At 44.5% G+C, this 20035-nt stretch overlaps 1 protein-coding gene across 2 annotated transcripts in view; it reads left to right on the top strand.

Annotated features, from left to right (window-relative positions):
* The first annotated feature begins 8700 nt into the window (after positions 1-8700).
* LOC144741157 (ADAMTS-like protein 1) overlaps positions 8701-20035 on the top strand; it is a 108730-nt gene continuing 97395 nt past the window's right edge. For both annotated transcript variants that reach the window (XM_078623784.1, XM_078623783.1), the window contains exons 1-2: positions 8701-9069; positions 9502-9612. In XM_078623784.1, the coding sequence (XP_078479910.1) occupies positions 9562-9612 (51 nt within the window). In that variant the 5' untranslated portion in view covers positions 8701-9069; positions 9502-9561. The remainder of the gene's footprint in view (positions 9070-9501; positions 9613-20035) is intronic.

The raw sequence follows: 20035 nt of genomic DNA, 5'->3' as shown, positions 1-20035 counted from the left end.
ATGTGATGCTGAAGAACGCAGAACACCTACGTGCTCACACTTACAGAAAAATAAAAATAAAGAACAAGCAACTGAACAAACCTGTTTCAGCTGATAAACCTCCATGATGCACTTATGATGCGTCCATTGAATCGGATTTTACATGTGTCAAGGATATATATAAAACAAAAACATGTATTAGATGTGTACTATTACAGAATGCATTTCAATGAAGGCCTCTATGTACATTATGCTACATTAAAATCCCAGGAATTAAAATAGCAATTTGGTTTACCTCCAAGCATACATTTATAAAGATTAATTTAGTTTTCAAAGGAATAATACACCATACGTCTTTTACCAAATCACCTGGAATGTGCCCGATATTGTCAAATCTCAGAAGCTAAGCAGGTTTTGAACCTGCTTAGCTTCTGAGATTTGACGTGCACATAACAGGTGTTGTAGACTACTGTGGAGCTACATTGGCAGCAGGCGGGCAGTGTGAGGGGGGAAATAAACCCTACACACATTGCACTGCACTACGCTCCCATGTCTATGCTCCCCGCACTGACCAGCGTGGTGAAATATGGTCAAGTAACCCCCATGATCGGCACAGCATGAGGAGGCACTCACTGAGCAGTGAGTTGACGTTCACCATGCACCGCACTGGAACGTTGCACTGTGGTGGTTGTGGCCCAGATTATGGGTTGCTGGGTGCTTTTTTAAGCTTTAGTTTTACCCTCCTCGGTGACTCACCTTGGGAGCGGCCCACAAACTGGGTACAAAGGCCAAACACAATTGTTGAAATTTCAGCCTCGGAGGTTCGAGTTAAGCCCAAATTACTGAGATGGGAGCAGTGCAATCGTCGTTAACCCACACAAGTCAATCAATGCGACTTCAAATACAATTTCAGTGACCGCGTTGCCTGTGATGTTGAAACCTGCTAAATATATCTCATATTATAGCTCAACATTAAATGCGGGTGCTATTTCATGCCCCCATTTACAAGTGGCCGTATCGTTGTCTAAGATATGTTTTCTAGCACCCGCGCTGCGGTTACTAATTTTGTTTTCATTTCCTTACGCTGCAAGGGCATGTTCCGAATGCTAAAGTTAAAGCTGTGAAAGATACAAGACGGTCAATTTCTGTTTCCACTTAACATTCTAACTTTAGTCGGAAAATCGCAGAAAGCGTGCAGCATACCAACACCAGGTTTCCAATAGCAGTTTTGTGTAACTTATAACGCTGTGATGGAACAATGCACTGCCCTTCGTCAATCCAGTCCAGGATTAAGGTCTCCCCACGCCGTGCCAGGTATGGCGGTGGTTTGACTGTATTTAACCACGCGGATTGGTGAAGAGGCTTCTGAAATCACCCGGTCTCTCATGGGAATTAAACTCATCGTGCATTGCGCCAACCACTGTGCCACCGATCCTGTTATTTTACTTATTAAAAATATACATGGGATGGTAACACATCTTGAAAAAAGGTCTACGATTCGTTTGAATGATAATGAATCAAAAGCTACTACTCATGTTGTTTAATTCAGAGCCTAGAACGCGTATAATTTGACCGCACAATTATTTATATAAAAAAAAGAGTGGACCCCAATAGCTATGCCTTCTTCACAGTGCATTCCATTGCTAGTCCAGGCACAGGAAAATTGTGGGACTGCAAGCACCATTTCAAAAATAATTCTTCTTTGCCTCTGAGTGGCTTCTAATTAAGTTCCCTTCCAGTGAGGTTGTTTACCTAACCACGATGTTTAGAGCAGCTGAATAACCGCTTAAAACAACTAGTTAAGTCAAGTATACATTATTTAAACACAGATCTTCAGTGTTCAATTGTGTAAAATAGGATCTTTGTGTTTATTGGAAGTGAGCGTAATACAAAATAATTATATTGGGCGCATCTTTGTGAATACACGGTAATTGACTTTGATGTCAGGTTAATTTACTAACACAACAATTTAGCTGTTAAACGCTTATTAAATTACTAAAATAATGGGCCTAATAGAAAAGTCAACATTTAGAATTACGCCTGCACTTAACATTACGTATTTGTTCATGTGATGCATGGAGAGCATTTTTATGTTGGCTCCTAGCCCTGGGCTGCTAGAGCTTTTATATATATAAAAAACCTTGTACAATGTGCTTCATTTGATTGTTGTAAAATGCGAATTGACAGATGGACCAATTTACCTCATATATCATTCTTGAAATATTGCAATATCCACCCTGGAGTTATCCATTGTTTTTCGAAAACACTTTTAAGTCTTACAATTTGGTGTCTTGCTTCATTTTGTCCTTGGCTCATAGTCGCCTTGTTAAAGTTGGGAGAATCCAGCATTACAGAGCTCCCCATTCCATTGTTAAACACGAACACGTGTTGGGTTCTTTGCATGCACGTAGGCCGCCCTACCAATACAGAAAACCATTCGCGTCTGTTGATGTTGGTTAAGAATGAAATTTCCTGGCACATTGCTTTTCAAACAGCTCCAGATTGTCAAATTATTTCCTGCACTGCTGCTCCGCGAGGCCCTTCTATAAAATAGGCGGAATATTTCTTCCACACTATGACCACGAGCTGAGTGGTTTTTTCTTTTTTCTTTTAAACGAGGTAATCGTGAAAATAATCATTTCAGCTTGTAGCGCGCACTACTAGGGAGGCGCGGTGAAAGACAGACACGTGGGATGGCAGCCGCGAGGTGGTCCGGCTCCAACAACTGCCCAAACCCCGCGGTCCCCTATACATTAAGATGTTTTCACCCAATAAATGCGTGGTTACATGCGGGAGGTAATCGGAGCATCTGGAGAAACCCCCACGCGTGCGAGCGAGCGAGCGAGCAACACTCAAAACTCCTGGCACGTCCAGACGGAACAGGTGAGTCCACATTTTTTTTGCTGTACTGCCTTCTCCTGGCAAGCCAGGGTATGGCATATCTCATCGAAGCCCCGCGGGTAGGAGGAGGAGGAGGTATCACAATCTTGATTTGCAGCTTTCGTGACTGCAGGAATCCATACTCTTTGGTTCTTTCGGTAAAGTCACGTAGGTAGAAAAAGAAAATATATAAATGGTTATTTTATTTTTCTAGAATGAATAAAATAATTTATTTTATTAAAATGAAGTATTTTTTTTTGTATAATATTAATATGATTTTTCTAGTTAAATAAAATAAATGTAAAATGAAAGAAATGATTATTTATTGTATTAAAGTAAATTATTATATACTATAATTTATTTCAGTTTTCTATTTTTATAGAAAAATAAAGTAAATTATTATTTATTTTATTTTTCTACCTACGTCACTTTACCGAAAGAACCAAGGAGTATGAAGTAGTCACAACATTCGTCTATGATCCTCCGACTCCCGTTGCTGCCTCCACACAGTGCTTGGCTTACACGCCACGTTGCATAGCCACCATCGCCCGGCAATACGGGTGATTTGATCATAAGCCGTCGAATGTTTATAAACCCTAACGTTCACCATTTGAATACGAACATATTAAGATGTAACGGACTAAACACCCTGGGCTGGTTAATGAAGCAGAAGCGAAACACATTCTTAATAAATTGCACTTCATCGCAATGTGCGACGCGTAATTATTACTAATTGCGTCATTTCTAATTGCACATTCATCTAATGGCTCTCAGTAACGTTTAATAGCCCGCATACCAGTTCAATTAGTGGAGCTAATCATTAAAGCTCCCAATCATAAATACGATCTAGAGTTCAAATCCCGACAAGAGTTGATTCAGCCAGTCATTCCTCCTCCTCCATCATCATCATCAGTCTTCTTGGTTCTTTCGGTAAAGTCACGTAGAAGGGAAGTAATAAAATAATAAAAATAAAACATAATACAATTATTCTCACGACGTTTCGGCCACAACGCAAGCAGCCGTCCTCAGGTGAAAACCAGGTCTGTCGATAATAATTTTTAGTATGTTTTATTTTTATTTATTTTATTACTTCCCTTCTACGTGACTTTACCGAAAGAACCAAGAAGATGAATCCCTGCAGTCACGAAAGCCTTAAATCAAAATTTAAATCATCATCAGTCATAATCAATCCACTGCTGCCTGAAGGCCTCCCACCCTGAGTGGTCGCCGTCTCTCGATGTAACAATTCGCCCGCACCTGCTCACGAGCTGATTTCTTCAGCGTGTGTACGATGTATGTCAAACTTCTTTCGCGCCGTACGCGGGCGACCAGGTGAGCGAGAGCACCTTCGATGGGAAGTTAATAAACGTACTGGTCCCGCCATATGCACGTGGAATTTCCATATTTGGCTGATGACCTGTCGAGAAAGAAAGCACCTTACAACGCTTCAAAGTTATTATTTGTTTCTTTCGGTTAAGTCACGTCTAAAGATAAAATAATAAATTAAATTAAATAATAGAATACGACGTTTCGATTGCAACACAAGCAATCATCATCAGGTATAATGAAATAGCGACATACAATCTAACCAGAAAACTATAGACAGACATATTAGCAGACAGATATCACCAAGATACATAGCGAGAGCAAACAGGTAACAGAGAGGGGTGATCGTCTCTGTGTGGTGGCCTTAAATAGACAGAGGGGGGGCGGAGGCAGAGAGAGGGAGGAGGGTTAGAGAAAAAATTAGCATATCACTCATTGATATGCTAATTTTTTATCTAACCCTCCTCCCTCTCTCTGCCTCCGCCCCCCCCTTTGTCTATTTAAGGCCACCACACAGAGACGATCACCCCTCTCTGTTACCTGTGTTGCTCTCGCTATGTATCTTGGTGATATCTGTCTGCTAATATGTCTGTCTATAGTTTTCTGGTTAGATTTTATGTCGCTATTTCATTATACCTGATGATGATTGCTTGTGTTGCAATCGAAACGTCGTATTCTATTATTTAATTTAATTTATTATTTTATCTTTAGACGTGACTTAACCGAAAGAAACAAATAATAATTCCTGCAGTCACGAAAGTTCTAAAATTAAGATCGCTTCAAAGTTGTTTCCCGTCTTGTCAATCCGCTGCTGGATAAACGCCCGCCAAAGCAGTGTCTGTATGTATGTATAACTTCTTTCGCTCAGTATCGTGCCAGTCGGAGGTGCGAGTCCATGGGACTTGTTTGACCAAACGTCGCGTTGCTAAGTGCAGGTTAGTGAAGGCAAGGCACCCAGGACCACTTCAGTTATCACTCGCCACTGGCGATAGCCGTGGCTAGGTATGGAACTCAGGTGGCCAGGTGTGTAGGGGGGGGGGAGTGCGCAGACCGCAGCGCCACCGCTCCCGCCAGACGCGAATGATCTGTTGAGGTATTCTGCAGAACGAAGATCCTTCCTGACCTTGTCCTGATTTAAGACATTTATACACGTTGCTATCGGCATTGTCATCATACTCATCATCAGCAGCAGCAGCAGCTATGATGTATGCATTGCCGGACCTCCCCGGAGCCGTCGCCACCACCCACGGTCAGTCGATGCAACATTCCATCACACAAGCCGATTGCATTTCTCTCCCTCTTCGGTGGATGTCCTGTCCAGGCGGGTTGCATGCTTTGGTTGCCAATCCGTCGGTAATCTTGACCGCGGGTCACCATGCTTTTCGAGCGGCATGTGTCACCTATTAACTTTTTTTTATTTTACCAGGTAAGGCCCACTGAGATTAGACAGTATTGCTCTTTTTCAGAAGCGACCTGGCCACAAACGATAGTTCAACGAAGTGGCTTGTCACGTGGGAATTTATAGCAGCCAAATACTCTTTAACGCACGTTTTTAAATGTGGAGAGAGAAAAAAAACGGAGGACCCGGAGAAAAATACACGCCAGCATGAGAGAGACACCGCAGACTCCAAATATACAGCAGCAGGTGCAACGGCGGAGCTAGGATTTTCAGGTAGGGGGGGCAACCCCTCCAGCAATGAAAAATGATAGGAGTTGTTAGTAAGTAAGGACTTGTCCCTTGCTTTTTAATCGACGCGTGTGCGGCGACGGCGCAGCCATCGATCGAGGGTCGAATTCGAACCGTGTGTGATCGGCATCGTGCTCGCTGAAGGTGTTTGCCTTCAAGGGAAGTCGTCAACTGTATACGCAACTGCGCACAATTCTGTGAGTCACTTATAACTGCTTTGCCGATACTTATTGCCAATTATGGACTCAGACTATCTGAAATTAGGGATTTCGATCGGATCATTGGTGGGCACGTGCCACCCCACCCCCACTGGCTCCGCCAGTGACTGCAGGCGTCAGGGTCGGGATCGTACCCACGATCTCATGTGTACCGGACGAGGTAGTTAACATTTCGCCACCGTGGCGCCCATTTAGCAAATAGAAGAGTCTCGACCCCTGATGTTAATTGCAAGTGCAGGTGCGTTCTATTTGCGGGGCCGCTATACTCCAACCACACGTCCACTAAAAAGAATGTTCTTTAAAAAAGCTGATTAACAAAAACCGCTATAATTGCCGAGTGCTAATCATAAACATTTGTGTTGGTCACGTGCGCGCCTGTGTGCAAGCTGCTATTTCCATAGAAATGACCTCTAATGCACTCCTCTGTTGACAATTGATCTCATGATGTCGCAATGGCCCCAGGAAGTGAGAGGGTCAAATACATCGGTGGGCAGACTTTGGCGCTGCCGAGGAAAAATGTACACTTGGTAGTTGCGATTTTAAGTCAATTTAGCGGAATGACAGCATTTGGTCAACATTAACCACAGTCCTGTGAGATTGAGCAATGGGAGCAGCTCGTGTGGAGGTGCTGGGTGGATTGTTCGTACTCCCCTAGGTGGACTCGGCCCAAAATCAATGCCTGGTGCGATGCGCGAGACATTGCCATGAGGAAGACGAAGGCGGCCGGGCGTGGTGCTGACCAAGTGACCCCTCCCGCGTGTGTCGTGTCGGCCTTGATAGGTGCTCGCTAACAGCACTCGCCCCAAAATGTCTGTTAAGGCTATACGGGGGATCTTTGTCTCGTTAGTCCTGTACATAGCAGGTTCGTGAGGGATGCCAACGTTTTGGCGGAGGCCTTCATCCAGCAGTGGATTGAGCATGGCTGACGATAATGATTGGACTCGGTGATTGTCGTTGGTTGACTTTCCGCCCTGGGAATATCTTCTTCGTAGGCGCCTTCATCAACAATACAGTCTATGCAAGTTGACAAGACTGCATATGATATGTAACGCATTTAAGGAACGGCTCCCCGAGTCTCAAGACCCATTTTGACGAGGATCCTGCAACCAGCAGGTTTGGGCAATTTCATATTTTTGAAAAGAGTGTGTATAGCGTATGAGAGGCAACCAGCAATACCGGTGAAAACCGATTAAAGAAAAAACACTTTAAGATCCACACAGATGGGTTCACGAATCCACTTGCTTTCCCGTCATCTCCTTGGCCACGTGTTAGCCCCTGGGGGGGTGGGGTTTGTTGAGTATCACAAAGCTTGTGCGAGATCCGTCAACCCTCGCCTCCAAAGTGCCGTTATCACCGGCGCTAAAGATCCATCGATCACGTGCGTTTCGACGCGGGGTGCAGGGTCCGCCTGTCCACGTTTACGTCCGCCCAGTTAACATGTAAAACGAGGGTCGTAAACACGCTCGGCACGCCCGATGGTTGGTAAACAAGTCACGCGGGACCCACGCACGTAAAGCACACGCGCGCACCATCATCTCGGGTGTTGCATTTTTGAATCGGCGCTCTCAAAACATCGCGCCGGACAAAGGCGAACCATTCACCTGTGCAGCCTTTCAAAGACTGATGGGGCAAGTGTTGTTTGCGAGCACCTATTACTACGGCCGGGAATTGAAGCCGGCGACAGCGCTCGGCCGCCTTTGTCTCCCCAGTGACGATGTTTACATACCCGCCAATGTTATTGGCCTGGAGCGTTAATCGAACTTGGGTTGGCATGCCCGAAGCACCCCACGATTAAATACACTGCGGCTCCATATGCAGCACACGCGCACAATTAGGTACACGTGTTTACCAATCATCGGGCGCGTAGCGCGTGTGTAACCAGTGGTACTGCCGGATAGGTTTTTTTTCGCGGTTGTGCACGCGGTGTTCGTCCACGATGACCGACGTTTCGTTCTCCCCCGGCACGTGGAGTTCCCGGAGAAGCTCCCATCCAGCACGCGGAGTGAAACGTCGTACATCAAACACACAAACAAAAAAACCACGAATCGCAACCATAAAACAGAGAGAGAGAGAGAATGCGAGCGAGAATGAATTAGCCTTGAAAGCAACAACAACAAAAAAAACCACTGGCAAACGGTGGGACTGGCGGAGTCTTTTGAGGGAAGCCCTGCGGTGCAGAGGTGAGCGCGCCTCTTAAGCGCCTCTCTCTCTCTCGCGCGCTGGCTCCGTGTTCAGTTGCCGTGACTCGAGTCACGGTCACACGCGTGCCCTCTGGGCCCCTCCCGAGCCCCCGGCGAGGCGGGGCTCCACATCCCCTTTGCCTGTCCCCCTCTCGCTCGCTCGCTCGACCTACCCACGCACGCACCCCACCCCCCAACAAGACAAACCACACTCTTCACGTTGCAGTTCAGTCTCACCCACCAATCGCTTGCGCAGCGTCAGTATGTCATTCCTCCGGGCCGGTAGATGGACCTGGTGGGGGGGTGGTGGATGGGTGGGTGGGGGTTGGTTGGTTGGTTGGAGGCGTGGGATGGGAGGATAGGAGGGAGGGAGATGGGGGGGGGTTAGGACAAGAGGGGTAGGGGCAAGCGGAGCTAAATAAAACGCGGAAACCCGACTGCGCAAAAGAGCCACAACCGCTAAACCTTTTTTGAGTGCGCAGGAAACGACACAGCGCACTGCCCCGTTGCACTCCCTCAACCACGCGCAGTTTGCAGCAGCAGCATCCCAGCGGGGAGGATCTCTTCTCTCTTGCTGGTGCTGCCCTCACCCGAGGCAGGGCTTGCAGGGAGACACAATACATAGAGGCGGGTATTGTCTCCTCCTCTATCAAGGGGGACAAACCAGCCCTTACTTGATACCTGCCTGATTTACAGAAGAGACGTCTCCCAGTCGTGTACCATATGACACCAGTCCTGGGCCGGGTTACCAGTCCGCGCAGGACACGCTGAACACCACGAGGAGGAGGAGGAATTAATTGTAAGTTTTTTTTGCTGGCTTGAGTACAAAGCATTGTTAAGTCCTGCGTGTGTGTTTTACCCAAAAAAAATATGCTTTGTATATTTTTATTTCTTGTAGTTAATTTTCATAAATGTGCAGTTTTGGAGTGAGTTTCTCCCGCACTCTCTTTCTGTCCCTCTTTTGAAATCTACCGGTGTTGTGGTATTTTGGTTACATGTGAACAAAGACGCGTGCTTTTAATTTACACCGTTTGTGTGCGAGTTTGAGTGTAAACGACTCACGTTTGGTTGGTCCCTCTTCTGCCGCGAGCCACTTTATTTGTGTCCCCACCCGACCCAATTTGTATGCCTGCCTAGCGGCGCGATTTGCATCGGAGTCAGTCGCCGCGTCTGTAATGACGGGGGTTTGCTCGACGATTGTAAACGCTGTTTGTGTTGCGGTTGCGTGCAGGTGTAAAGGGTGTGGAATGGACAGGTGGCTCTTGTGTGCTTATGCGAACGTCCTCTAGCCATGGATGGGCTGATACCGCTGCTTTGCTTGTTCACCTTTGCAACGCCACAGGTAAGGTTCAGGTGTGACGTGCGAACATTGAAATGCAAGCATAATACACCCTTTTTACGTGTCTCTTTCCCAGTCTATTGTTGCCACTATTGTCATATCGGTCTCAGTCCAGTTACTTGCACAGTGTGGTTACTAACCTTACTATTTCACCATTCTTGCTGCTGGGAAGAAAAATATTTGTTTTTTAAATGTGCTTTAAAACATTTTTTTGTCTCATTAATCATACTTTTGTTTGAGATGGAAATTTTTATACTGACTGGTCTAAGCATAATTTTCTTAACCTAAATATTGAATACCGTTTTGGTACTGGGATTGTTTCCGAAACGTGAGCCAATTTGAATATTCTTCCACGTTATTTAAGGGGAATGTTAAAGTAAGATGGGCTATGGAAACGCGGCGATTATTGTTGTAGCACAGGCAGTAACAACGCAGAGGGAACATCGACTGCTATTATTATAATATGGCATTACAATAGAGTACATCGTATATATATTTAGAACTTTGTTAACCAAAGGACAAAGAAAACATAATTGCCAAGCAATCAAATGTTCTTTGGTTTATTTTCTTTGAGGCCAAGTGTTCAAAGTCCACTATTTCATGGATTCAAGCTTCTGGTTATGTAACAGCTGTATAAAGCAAAAAGAAAGTGCATGATCATTCATAGTTCTCAAACCGTTGATGCATTGAACGTATTACAGTTGAAATGGTTAATTTTGGGTGACATTTCACTCAAACTCTATTTAAATTAACCTGCCTCCAAATGATGTGGGCAGGAGCAGGGCACGAGGTGAGGGTGAGAGGTAAGAGGGAAATGTGTTAACCCCCTCTTTCACCCTCTGCATAAAATACGGCATTCCAAACAAATGTTCTACACCTGTGCTCCCCGGCTAGCTTCCATGCAACCCACAAAGGGCATTTTCTTTCTGAGGCATTGAAGCAGATGGGAGTACCATTGTGTGCAAAGATACGGCATCTGCCCACACACCCTCCCCCCATCTTTCCCCAACCCAACCACAGCATCCCTCCCCGATTATAGCACTTTTTAAACGGCTTAAATATCTACTTTGCCATGAAACTATACTCCCGGGGAATCCAAACCGCCTACCAGCCATCATTTATAGACGGTCTCAAGCCACATCTGTTGAGCTGTCTGACATGTACATTGTGTTGAGCCGTTTATTTTCTTGTTTTAAACAATGAAACAAGACTACTCGGACTTTCTGGTGTGCATTAGGCTCGACAGGGCTCAACCAAGAGTGCCTTCTGTGTATATAAATGTATCCCTAGTAATCCTGGTGGAATATTAATGCGTTACTGCTTCACAATGGTCAACATTCTATGTATGTGCAATACTATTTGTTATGTGGTTTTAAAATGTGCACATAATCGTTGTCTATAAAATACTCATCGTTATCATCAGCAGCCATGATCAATCCACTGTTGGAGCAAGGCCTTCCAAAACCATCTTACTGTCTTACACTTTAGACATAGGTCTTGCACCTCCACACGGGTTGATGTCATCACTCCATTTCCATGGTAGACATCCTATCGAGCATGTTCCCGTCTGTAAAATTAATAAAAATAAAATAATAATAATTTCATAATAATAATTAATTTCATTTTTTACCTACGTGACTTTACCGAAAAAACTAAGAGTATGAATCCTTGCAGTCACGAAAGCTTCAAATCTAGAATGTTCCCGTCTTTAACTGCCACTCCTATGTTACTCTTGTCCGCCTGTCTTCATCCCTTCCAGCGATGTGTCCTGCCCAAGCCCACTCTCAACATTCTGCAGTGTGCACTTTAAACGGAGGATTCTGACGTATATGCGTATAATTCCGCATACCTATGTGTACTGTGTATCAATAACTATACAGCATTTGTGTACATAAAATGGTCACAAAATTGCACCCAGGTTTACAGTCGTGGAAGTTGCTTTATAGTAGAAATTTAATATTATTAGTTTCGTTTAGGAAACCTTCAAAATATTAATTTGGTGAAAATATGGCGCTTCATTTAATTTAGCAATAAAATAAAATATTTCCGTGTTTGTGAAGCTGATTTGAACATAATATATCAACTTACATCTCCACATATCGGGATTCATGAGTCCAACTGAAACAGCTGGTTCAAGGGCTCTTTTAACCCTCTAACGGACGATGCATGTCACATTTTTCGTTACACTTTCTTTGCCTTTTTATTCGGGCACGCCGTAGACCTTTGTCGTTTTTTTAAGCACGCAACTCGGGAAGGTCAGAGTTCATGGGACTATGAACAGTGATGGACAATACCCTCATCTTGTTTTCTTCCACATCAGTGGCCGCTCCTTGACCCTTGGTCTGAGCACTCTAGCAAGTCAAAAACCTGTGCTCAGCTCTCTTCAGCTCCTTCATTCAAATTGATCTAATAGCCACTTATCTTCCAAGATAATGAGGCAGCATAGCGCATTTACTACTGTCTGGGATGCATTCCGTTAATAGTGCATATTTCACATTTCGTGCAAATTGAAATGTTTCTGTGTGTCGTGTGTGGAATGGAAGTACAGTGGTTAGCACACTATGCTACAAACCCGGCCACTCGAATTCAATTCCTGATTATGACCAACATCAGTGCCGGATAGCTGAGCTGGTACGGTGTGAAAACGTCATCTCCGGGGAGACAAAGGCGGCTGAGCGTGGTGTTAGCCTCACCACTTCCTCGTGTGCCGTGCCGGCCTTCAGAGATGCTCGCGAACAGCACTTTTCCCACCAGTCTGTTAAAGGCTATACGGGGGATCTCTGTCTTGGTATTTGTGTGGACTAAGGCATAATCTTGGCATCTCGGCCGTTTTTTCTCGACCGACCATTTGTTACAGTATATTATTTTAAAATTGCAACACCCATAAGAACGCGGAGGACTGTTTGGCTGATAAATGGCTGTATGTATTGCAGTATGTTACAGAAAATTGACGTAAAAAAATCCCTGCTGAATACAACAGATTGCAAAGGAGGAAAGAAAAACTGCAAGACTTGACATGAATGCACAAAAAATTGTCATTGCGCGTGAGGCATTTCTGTTTCTCTCCAAACAGGAGGAATTTTGGCCAATAAAATTTTACATTTTAAATTCAATGCAATCTTCCCACCTCTCGCCGCCAAAACCTAGCCCACGCGTGGGTGGCAATGGCAGGGCTCATGCGAGAGGGCCCACATTTAACCCCCTCGTTATTCTTTTGCCACTTTGTTTTTGGTTGGGATTAAGAAGAGGCGATGAAAATGTGATTAGGGATCAGGGCGGCTTTTTGGTCACGGTCGTGAGATTACCTCGATATTGCACAAAGGTGCTGACACGAGTAGTGCGTGCTTTAGTCAAGTGGACAAAAGGAAGAGATTTTTTTTAGCCAGCTGTGTAGACCCACCTTCTGAAATCCAACCACGCATGCCCAATGGAAGTGGCAATTTACTCCTCGGTTGTGTTTTGCATTGGGTTTCAGTGGACACCATACCGTAAAGACCGCTACCTTTTTGCATTTCAAGTTCGAAGGTTTTGTTTCAACACCAAACAATTTTTGTTTTCTTTACTGCTGAGTGGCTTCGAATGTCTCCCCTTGGACCTGTCAGCGAATCCCAATCAAACGCGGCTTACTGTATGAACAAAACACTACGATTGCAGAGCTTTGGAGTTAATAAGCGAATGGAGCATCTGACATTGATCGTAATTCCTGACCTCATTTGTCATTGTCTTTTTTTATGAATATGAACTTTGGTGCTAAACTAACAATATTGATGCCGGGCGCATTCATTACCAATTTCCCAGGTCATTAATCTGTGTTCTATAAAATTAGTAAGAATTGAAGCACACGTAGTCTATATATATGTGTGTGTGTGTATCGCTCTGTGTTAGTTTTCATTCCAATGTGTCATCCCACTAACCCAGGGGTCGGCAACCTACGGCTCCGGAGCCGCATGCGGCTCTTTACGGGCTGCTTCTTGACGATATGTACGTATGTACATAGATGCATTGCGGTTCTTGAAATACTGAATTTTGTACCGAATTGGAAAGAAATGGCTCTTCTTGTTATTTTGGTTGCCGACCCCTGCACTAACCAAATTAATTTTTGCCTTGGTGCCGCACATGTGCAGTGGGCGGGCGTTCCTCTCCCCAAGTCATTGGACGTTGATGCGTGTGACTTACATCTCAGGAAGTTCACTTTGCCAGATGCTCGAGTGTTTTCCCTTTCTGCCGCGTATGCTGTGAAAAAAAAGTTAAACGGCAATGTAGCTCACGACTACATGAGACGAATAAACGTCTCACACAGACCAACTGTAGGGGGGAAAAAATGTTCTCTCGGTTATCTAACGAGCAACAAAAGCTCGCGGTTTTGATGTTTCCGCAAACGCAAAACATCCTTTGGGAAACGCCAATGTGGGTTTTTTTTTTGAAACCCATATTTTGCTGCTTAGGTTACCCAAAACAATTGCCGAATATTATCACGCGTACAAGAAGGTGTTCTTGGATGTCATGCCAGGGATGCGGTAGATGGTTTTGCATTATATCGCAGAGCAGGCCTGTTTTATGCGAGTGAGAGTTGGGTTTTATGGCTGCATTTTCGAACAAAAAAATCTGCAGTTGATCGTCCTTTTATGGGGAAAAACTTTAATGTTTTTTCCCCCCATCGACTTCAATCCTAGATGCGTTAAAATGCAATGATCTATGGCATATTCGCAGAAATTTTAAAAAAAGCTTTAAATAAATGTAGTGTTTGCTTATTGCGAGGAGCATTGATAAACACACGTGTTCTTAAGTACCATATTTCAGTCACTGTTGTGCATGCAAATCCCATTGGTTAGCATCGAACGAGAAAGTTTGTGGAGGAAACAAGCCTCATGGGTGAAATTCAAAGCCTGGAAATGGATTAAACCGAACATTTATCAAGAAGGTTTCATGAAGACATTCAGCTTACGTAACAATAACATGCCCGAATGTGACACCTATGGAACAAGGCTCATATTGCCGCAATTAATAATAATTACTTAACTTTCACAGCCACATGCTGTTAGCAAAAGCCATTGCAGGCCCAGTTGGGTCTTTGTCCATGTGTTTCTTGCTTTACCAAAAAAAATCAGATTGCACGAATGTTTGTACACTGATTTTAAGTGGAAACATATTTCCTCGATGCAAACCCCATACTTTGAAATATGGGTAATGACGAACGAGTATATTTAGCAAGGGACCCAATAGGAGGCAACTATACGACGCATTTGCCCTCTTGGCAGACAAGCACAACAGAGCGCTCATTGATAGATGTGGGTATTGTTAAACTACACATCCATCAGGAACTCATTAGACTTGCACCCATTAGCGCAGAGCAGAAGTTGTTACAATGAGAGCCGTGCCACTTGCGTGCGCCGAGAAAACTGCGTGGTTCGGATTTTGGATGGCTCGCTGGCTTCCGCGCGACACAGCACAGTGGGTGAAGAAAGGATTCAAACCGAACGCGGTTAATGTGCAGTGTGTCTGGCAGACACTACGTTATGCAGTCTTCTGCTAAACGGTGTGGATAAGAGTAAATGGCACACAGCTGTGTTTACCAGCCCCCTTAGCAGCCAGCTGTGGTGTTGGCCTCTGCCAACGTGTTTGCTTTCTTAGCACCGTACTGGCACAATCACAGTTTAGTTAAATAATGATACAAAAAGGATTTTTTTAAATAGGCTTAAGCATTGTAAACACGAAATGTCAGATGATTGCTTACACACACACATAACTTGGAGTGGCCAATGTTTAAGTGGTGTTATGAGTAGGAGGATTATCAAGCATTACAATTGCATTAACAGTGAGAGTCATCATTGGCCTCTTGACTCGCAGGAAAAAATCACTGAAACGCAGCTACTGCATACCGTCCTGAAAGTTTTTAATCATAATGAATCTCGTGGAATTTAATCTATGAAAACGTAATAATATTTGAGAATAGGTTTTCCCATTTTTTCTGGCAACAAAACAGGTGTTAAGATGTTAAAACACCAAACTGAAACCTTTAACAAGGAATCATGTCTGCTTAACCACAATCCGTGTAGTCAAACTGCAAACGAAAAACATACTCTGATAATATATGCATTGTCATTGAAACTGATTGGTCCACACCAGAAACAGCTTTCTTTCGAGCCTCGTCTCAATTGGTGCTAGACCAGAGGACGCCAAAAGGCGTACAGCCCAAAGACAATGCACTACCAGAGTAATGAGAGCTCGCGGTGAGCATCTACATCATGGGACCTCCTTTGCCAGTACCAAAATATGAGAAGAGGTTTTCCCCTTTTTTCTGGCAACAAAATAACATTGAATTTTTTGGATACCCCTGTTGAGTCCTCCTCGCCGTCCAACATCAAAATACATTCCTGCGCACAGCTCGTTAGGCTTGCGTCACGGCACGTAACATCTGCCGATTAGAGAAACAAAAAATAAATGTGATGAACATGGCCAAGGTCTTAACTTTCGGCGCTAATAATATCCGCTACGGCGGTTCAGATGGTGGGCAGTTTACCCACTGATTAAAATATCTCGTGGGCCTAAGAATTCTGACACGAGCCGCCCCCTAGAGCGACGCTGTTTTCTACTTTTATTTTTAACTCCTTGTATCCAGTTAACAAAGCATCCCAGGAGTATTTACCGTGCAGCATAGCCACCACTCAAGGTCACATTACAGCTTAGTCACTGCCCTGACCCTATCTCATTGCTGCTTCACACTTAACCAAAGGCCGCATTGTGAAAGGCAACAAACGTGCCCGCAAAACGAAAAGGTTTCGAGTTGAAATGCTTCGCCAGGCGTTCCCGATGAATTACAGAGCAGTGCACAAGGGAGGCTGCTGGACATGCAAATGTTAATTTAGCTGAGGCTATAAGTGAGCTTTTTGTACGGTCCGCCGTGCAGCTTTTGCAAGCAAAAGCCACTATATGCACAGGAAACCTCACAACTGACCGAGTCCACTTTGTGGTGCAGCACAAAACGGTTTTGCTAATAAAATCAAATGCTTTTGTCGACGATCTTGCTGCGACAACAGATTTGCTTTTTTGATATGCTAAAATGTGTTGCACGGTGTTGTAAAACAACATTATTTGAGGTTTAAACATTTTCTGCTTTCTATACATTTTTGTACCGTTATTTATTTCCACACTCCTCGTGAATGGCCCTGCTTATGATCTCTGCTGACAATGTCCTGTAATACGTTAACAATATTGTTCTCTTTCAAAAAAGGCAAAGTGGTTTTCCAACTCACACAGGCATGGGTAGTAGCACTCATCTTTTGTTTATAACCCTGAGTCAGTGGTGGACATTGCACATTCATACGGTGGTAGCACGTCGACATAGGACAAGCACTGTTCACTTATTATAACATTGCACTTATTTTATTGACCCTGGATGGGATGATAGGCTACATCGATCCCCCTGTCGGAATTTGTACTTCTACAATTATAATTAGACATTGTGCACCTTAACCGTCACACCAAACAGGCAGGTGTTGGCTTTGTTATTGCAAACGTCGACATTTTTTTTTTACGCGTTGGCATTTTTTTACGCAAGGTGTCCAGCATTAATAACTTTAACATTGTCCATATCTCTTTGTCTGTTCTTCTATCTGCCTGTCTGTGACACAGACATGACGACTTTCCTAAAGGTTAAACAATTTCATTGATTATTTGTGTTGCTATTAGGGACTTACCTCATTCAAAATCGGTCAGTATCGGTAAAGAGGCAAACGGATTTTACCCCGGCAGCTCCCCACCACTCTCTTCCCTACCACCAATTAAAAACACGGTACTTGGGAGGGCGAACGCACGTTCGCAAAGCGTTACAACATGCATGCAAATGAATCGGATTTTATCTCCTTCGTTTATTTTTTCCATTACCGTAGCATGACGCCGCTTGTGCGGCGTTCGCAGTGTTACACCAAGGCACTGAGACTCCTCGTCAAGCCAACAACGCGCGCACCTGAATGGAACCGGTGGTTCCGGCATGCTGTGGCGCGCGCGTGGTTCAAGAGCAAAGTTCAGCTTTGCCCCAAGGGGGACGTCAGTCACGACACAGCCCTGTGCGTGCGCGCACGGAGGTTGTCCATCTGATAATGTCGTCAGCCCTGACAAGCGAAAAAAAAGTATTTATAAAAGCCAACACGCGGTGATGGGGGCGCGTGGGCTGGGGAAACGGCAGGGGGAGGGACGGATTCGCGTTTTGGGTGGAGGGCTGAGGGCTTAGAAACTGAGGCTGGAATTTATCAAAAGGAATGCAGGTGACAGGTGAGCCTCCACGCACGCTCTGTTGTTTTTGACGTGGCTGGTAGCTGAAATCCGGCTACTTGCCAACAGTGTCTTTCCTTTGAAATTGTTAAAATTGTGTAGTTTAAATTGTTGTTGTTGTACAAGTAATATCTAGAAGCCGTTGTTGTTGTTGTTAATTCCACTGCTAGTTCAGGGCCTCCCCATGCAGTTCGGCCTGCGAGCATCCGTTTGACCATACTTCACCGCGCTAGTCAGGTGGGAGGCGTGCAGAAAAAATAAAACCCCAATGGATTTTGATGCACTGCCCCTTGCTGCCCACAACGTCGACTTCACGCGTCTTTTGCGCATGGCGGCCACACAACTCTCGCACTAACCAGGCTCAACCCCTGCTTAGTTTTCCGAGATCTGATGATTATGGGTGATTTGCTGTATGTTTCTACGTATGTTTTATTTTTTATTATGGCTTATTTGGCATATTTCGACACACTTTATATCCATATGAATATGGCGCATGAACAACCCAATTTTTTGTTACAGACATTACTTACTCATTTGGTATAGCTTCATAAGTCGAAAGGTAAAGGTGGAATAAGGTAAAGTTCAGTGGTGTTCAGGTACCAATTCTCTTTTAAGCATTAATAACAGTAATATATCATAATTTTGAAGTTTATAATCCAGTGTGTCTGTGTATACATGAGTGGAGTGCGAAGTGGCTAAAATGTAGCAAGTTGGCACAGTGGGCAGCACAAGTGGTGCATCTGTCAGTCATCCCAGTTAACTCAAAACACCTGTGTCTGTCCCGTGACCTTCTGTCAGCGAGCCTTCCACACTTCATGTGGCCTCAAAGTGCACCTAGCCTGGAACACGCTGTGATGACGTCACTGCCACTTAGGTGCGAATGGCAGCTGTTGTTGTTGGGAAGTGATAGTTTAGTGGTCAGCACCCTGCGCTACGAATCCGGTGACCTGAGTTTTATTCACCTTCATAGCCAAGATCAGTGATGAGTATCTGAACCAGTCCCGGTCCTCCCCTAGGGCAACTCAGCCTTAAATTAGTACCTGATGTAGTGTTAACATCAGCACTGGGAAGACAAAGGTGGCCCGGCGTGGTAGTGACCATCCACCCCCTCGTGTGCTGTGCCACCTTAATAGGTGCTCGTTAAAAGCACTTTCCCCTAAAGTCTGTTAAAATCGATATGGGGATCTTTGTCTATTATAGATGGCTCCACTGTACACTTGTGTCGTGTGTGTAGAAGCAAGTGTACGGTATATATATATAAATAATGTTCCATCCTTTGTAAATCCACTGCTGGAAGAACACCTTCCAACGCTGTGTCGATAGTTAACCACCCTCGCCAGTGCGGATTGGTGAAGGCTGGTGGTGTGCCCAACGCAGGTTCGTATGTCACTCGCCACTGATGCTAGCCGTGGCTGGGAATCAAACTCAGGTCGCCCGTGGCACTCACCACATTTTTGTACGTAGCCTGTTTAGCAAAGCAAGAAGTTAGTTTGAGGTCATTGGAGATCAGTTGTATCTGCGGCTTTTACTTCTCCAGTGACACGGTGATCCGTTAGCTGTCAAACCAGGCGCAGGTGTGACGGGACTGTGCGTCATCTCGGTGTTTCCTTTGTGTCTGACAACCAACCATTCCAACGATGGATTCTTGGCATGAATGAACTAGATGTGAAATAAATCCCAGATTGTTCGGCTCTTTACACCTGGGGCAGATACAATTCTGCTCTCGTTTTTTTTTTAATATCCCCACACATTTACCAGTCAACAGCAACTGTCACGGTTGAATTCCAATTTATTGTACATTCTGGGCAAACACTTGATACAGCTAATCTGGCTGTGACGGTCCTACCTGATGACGGAGACTTGTGTTGCCTCCGAAACGTCGTGATTTTTGTTTTTATTTTATTTTACTTTCTACGTGACTTTACCGAAAAAACCTAAGAAGATGATTCCTTGCAGTCACGAAAGCTTCAAATCTAGAATTGAGGCAAACAGCTCGTTGAGGCAAGCGTATGGTCGAATAATGATTTTAAACTGACAGCAAGTATACAAGGTACATATTAAAAAGCTGACATCGATGTCTGTCTGCTCAAACGGGCAATGTGTGATGCTCAAGTTGAATGTTTCCGCGTGCAATACTATGAATACAGGAGAACTC

Source organism: Lampetra planeri, chromosome 3 (genome assembly GCF_965212315.1).
Source record: "Lampetra planeri chromosome 3, kcLamPlan1.2.h2, whole genome shotgun sequence".
NCBI lineage: Eukaryota > Metazoa > Chordata > Hyperoartia > Petromyzontiformes > Petromyzontidae > Lampetra > Lampetra planeri.
The sequence above is the reverse complement of the archived record's forward strand: the minus strand, read 5'-3'. Positions and strand labels throughout refer to the sequence as shown.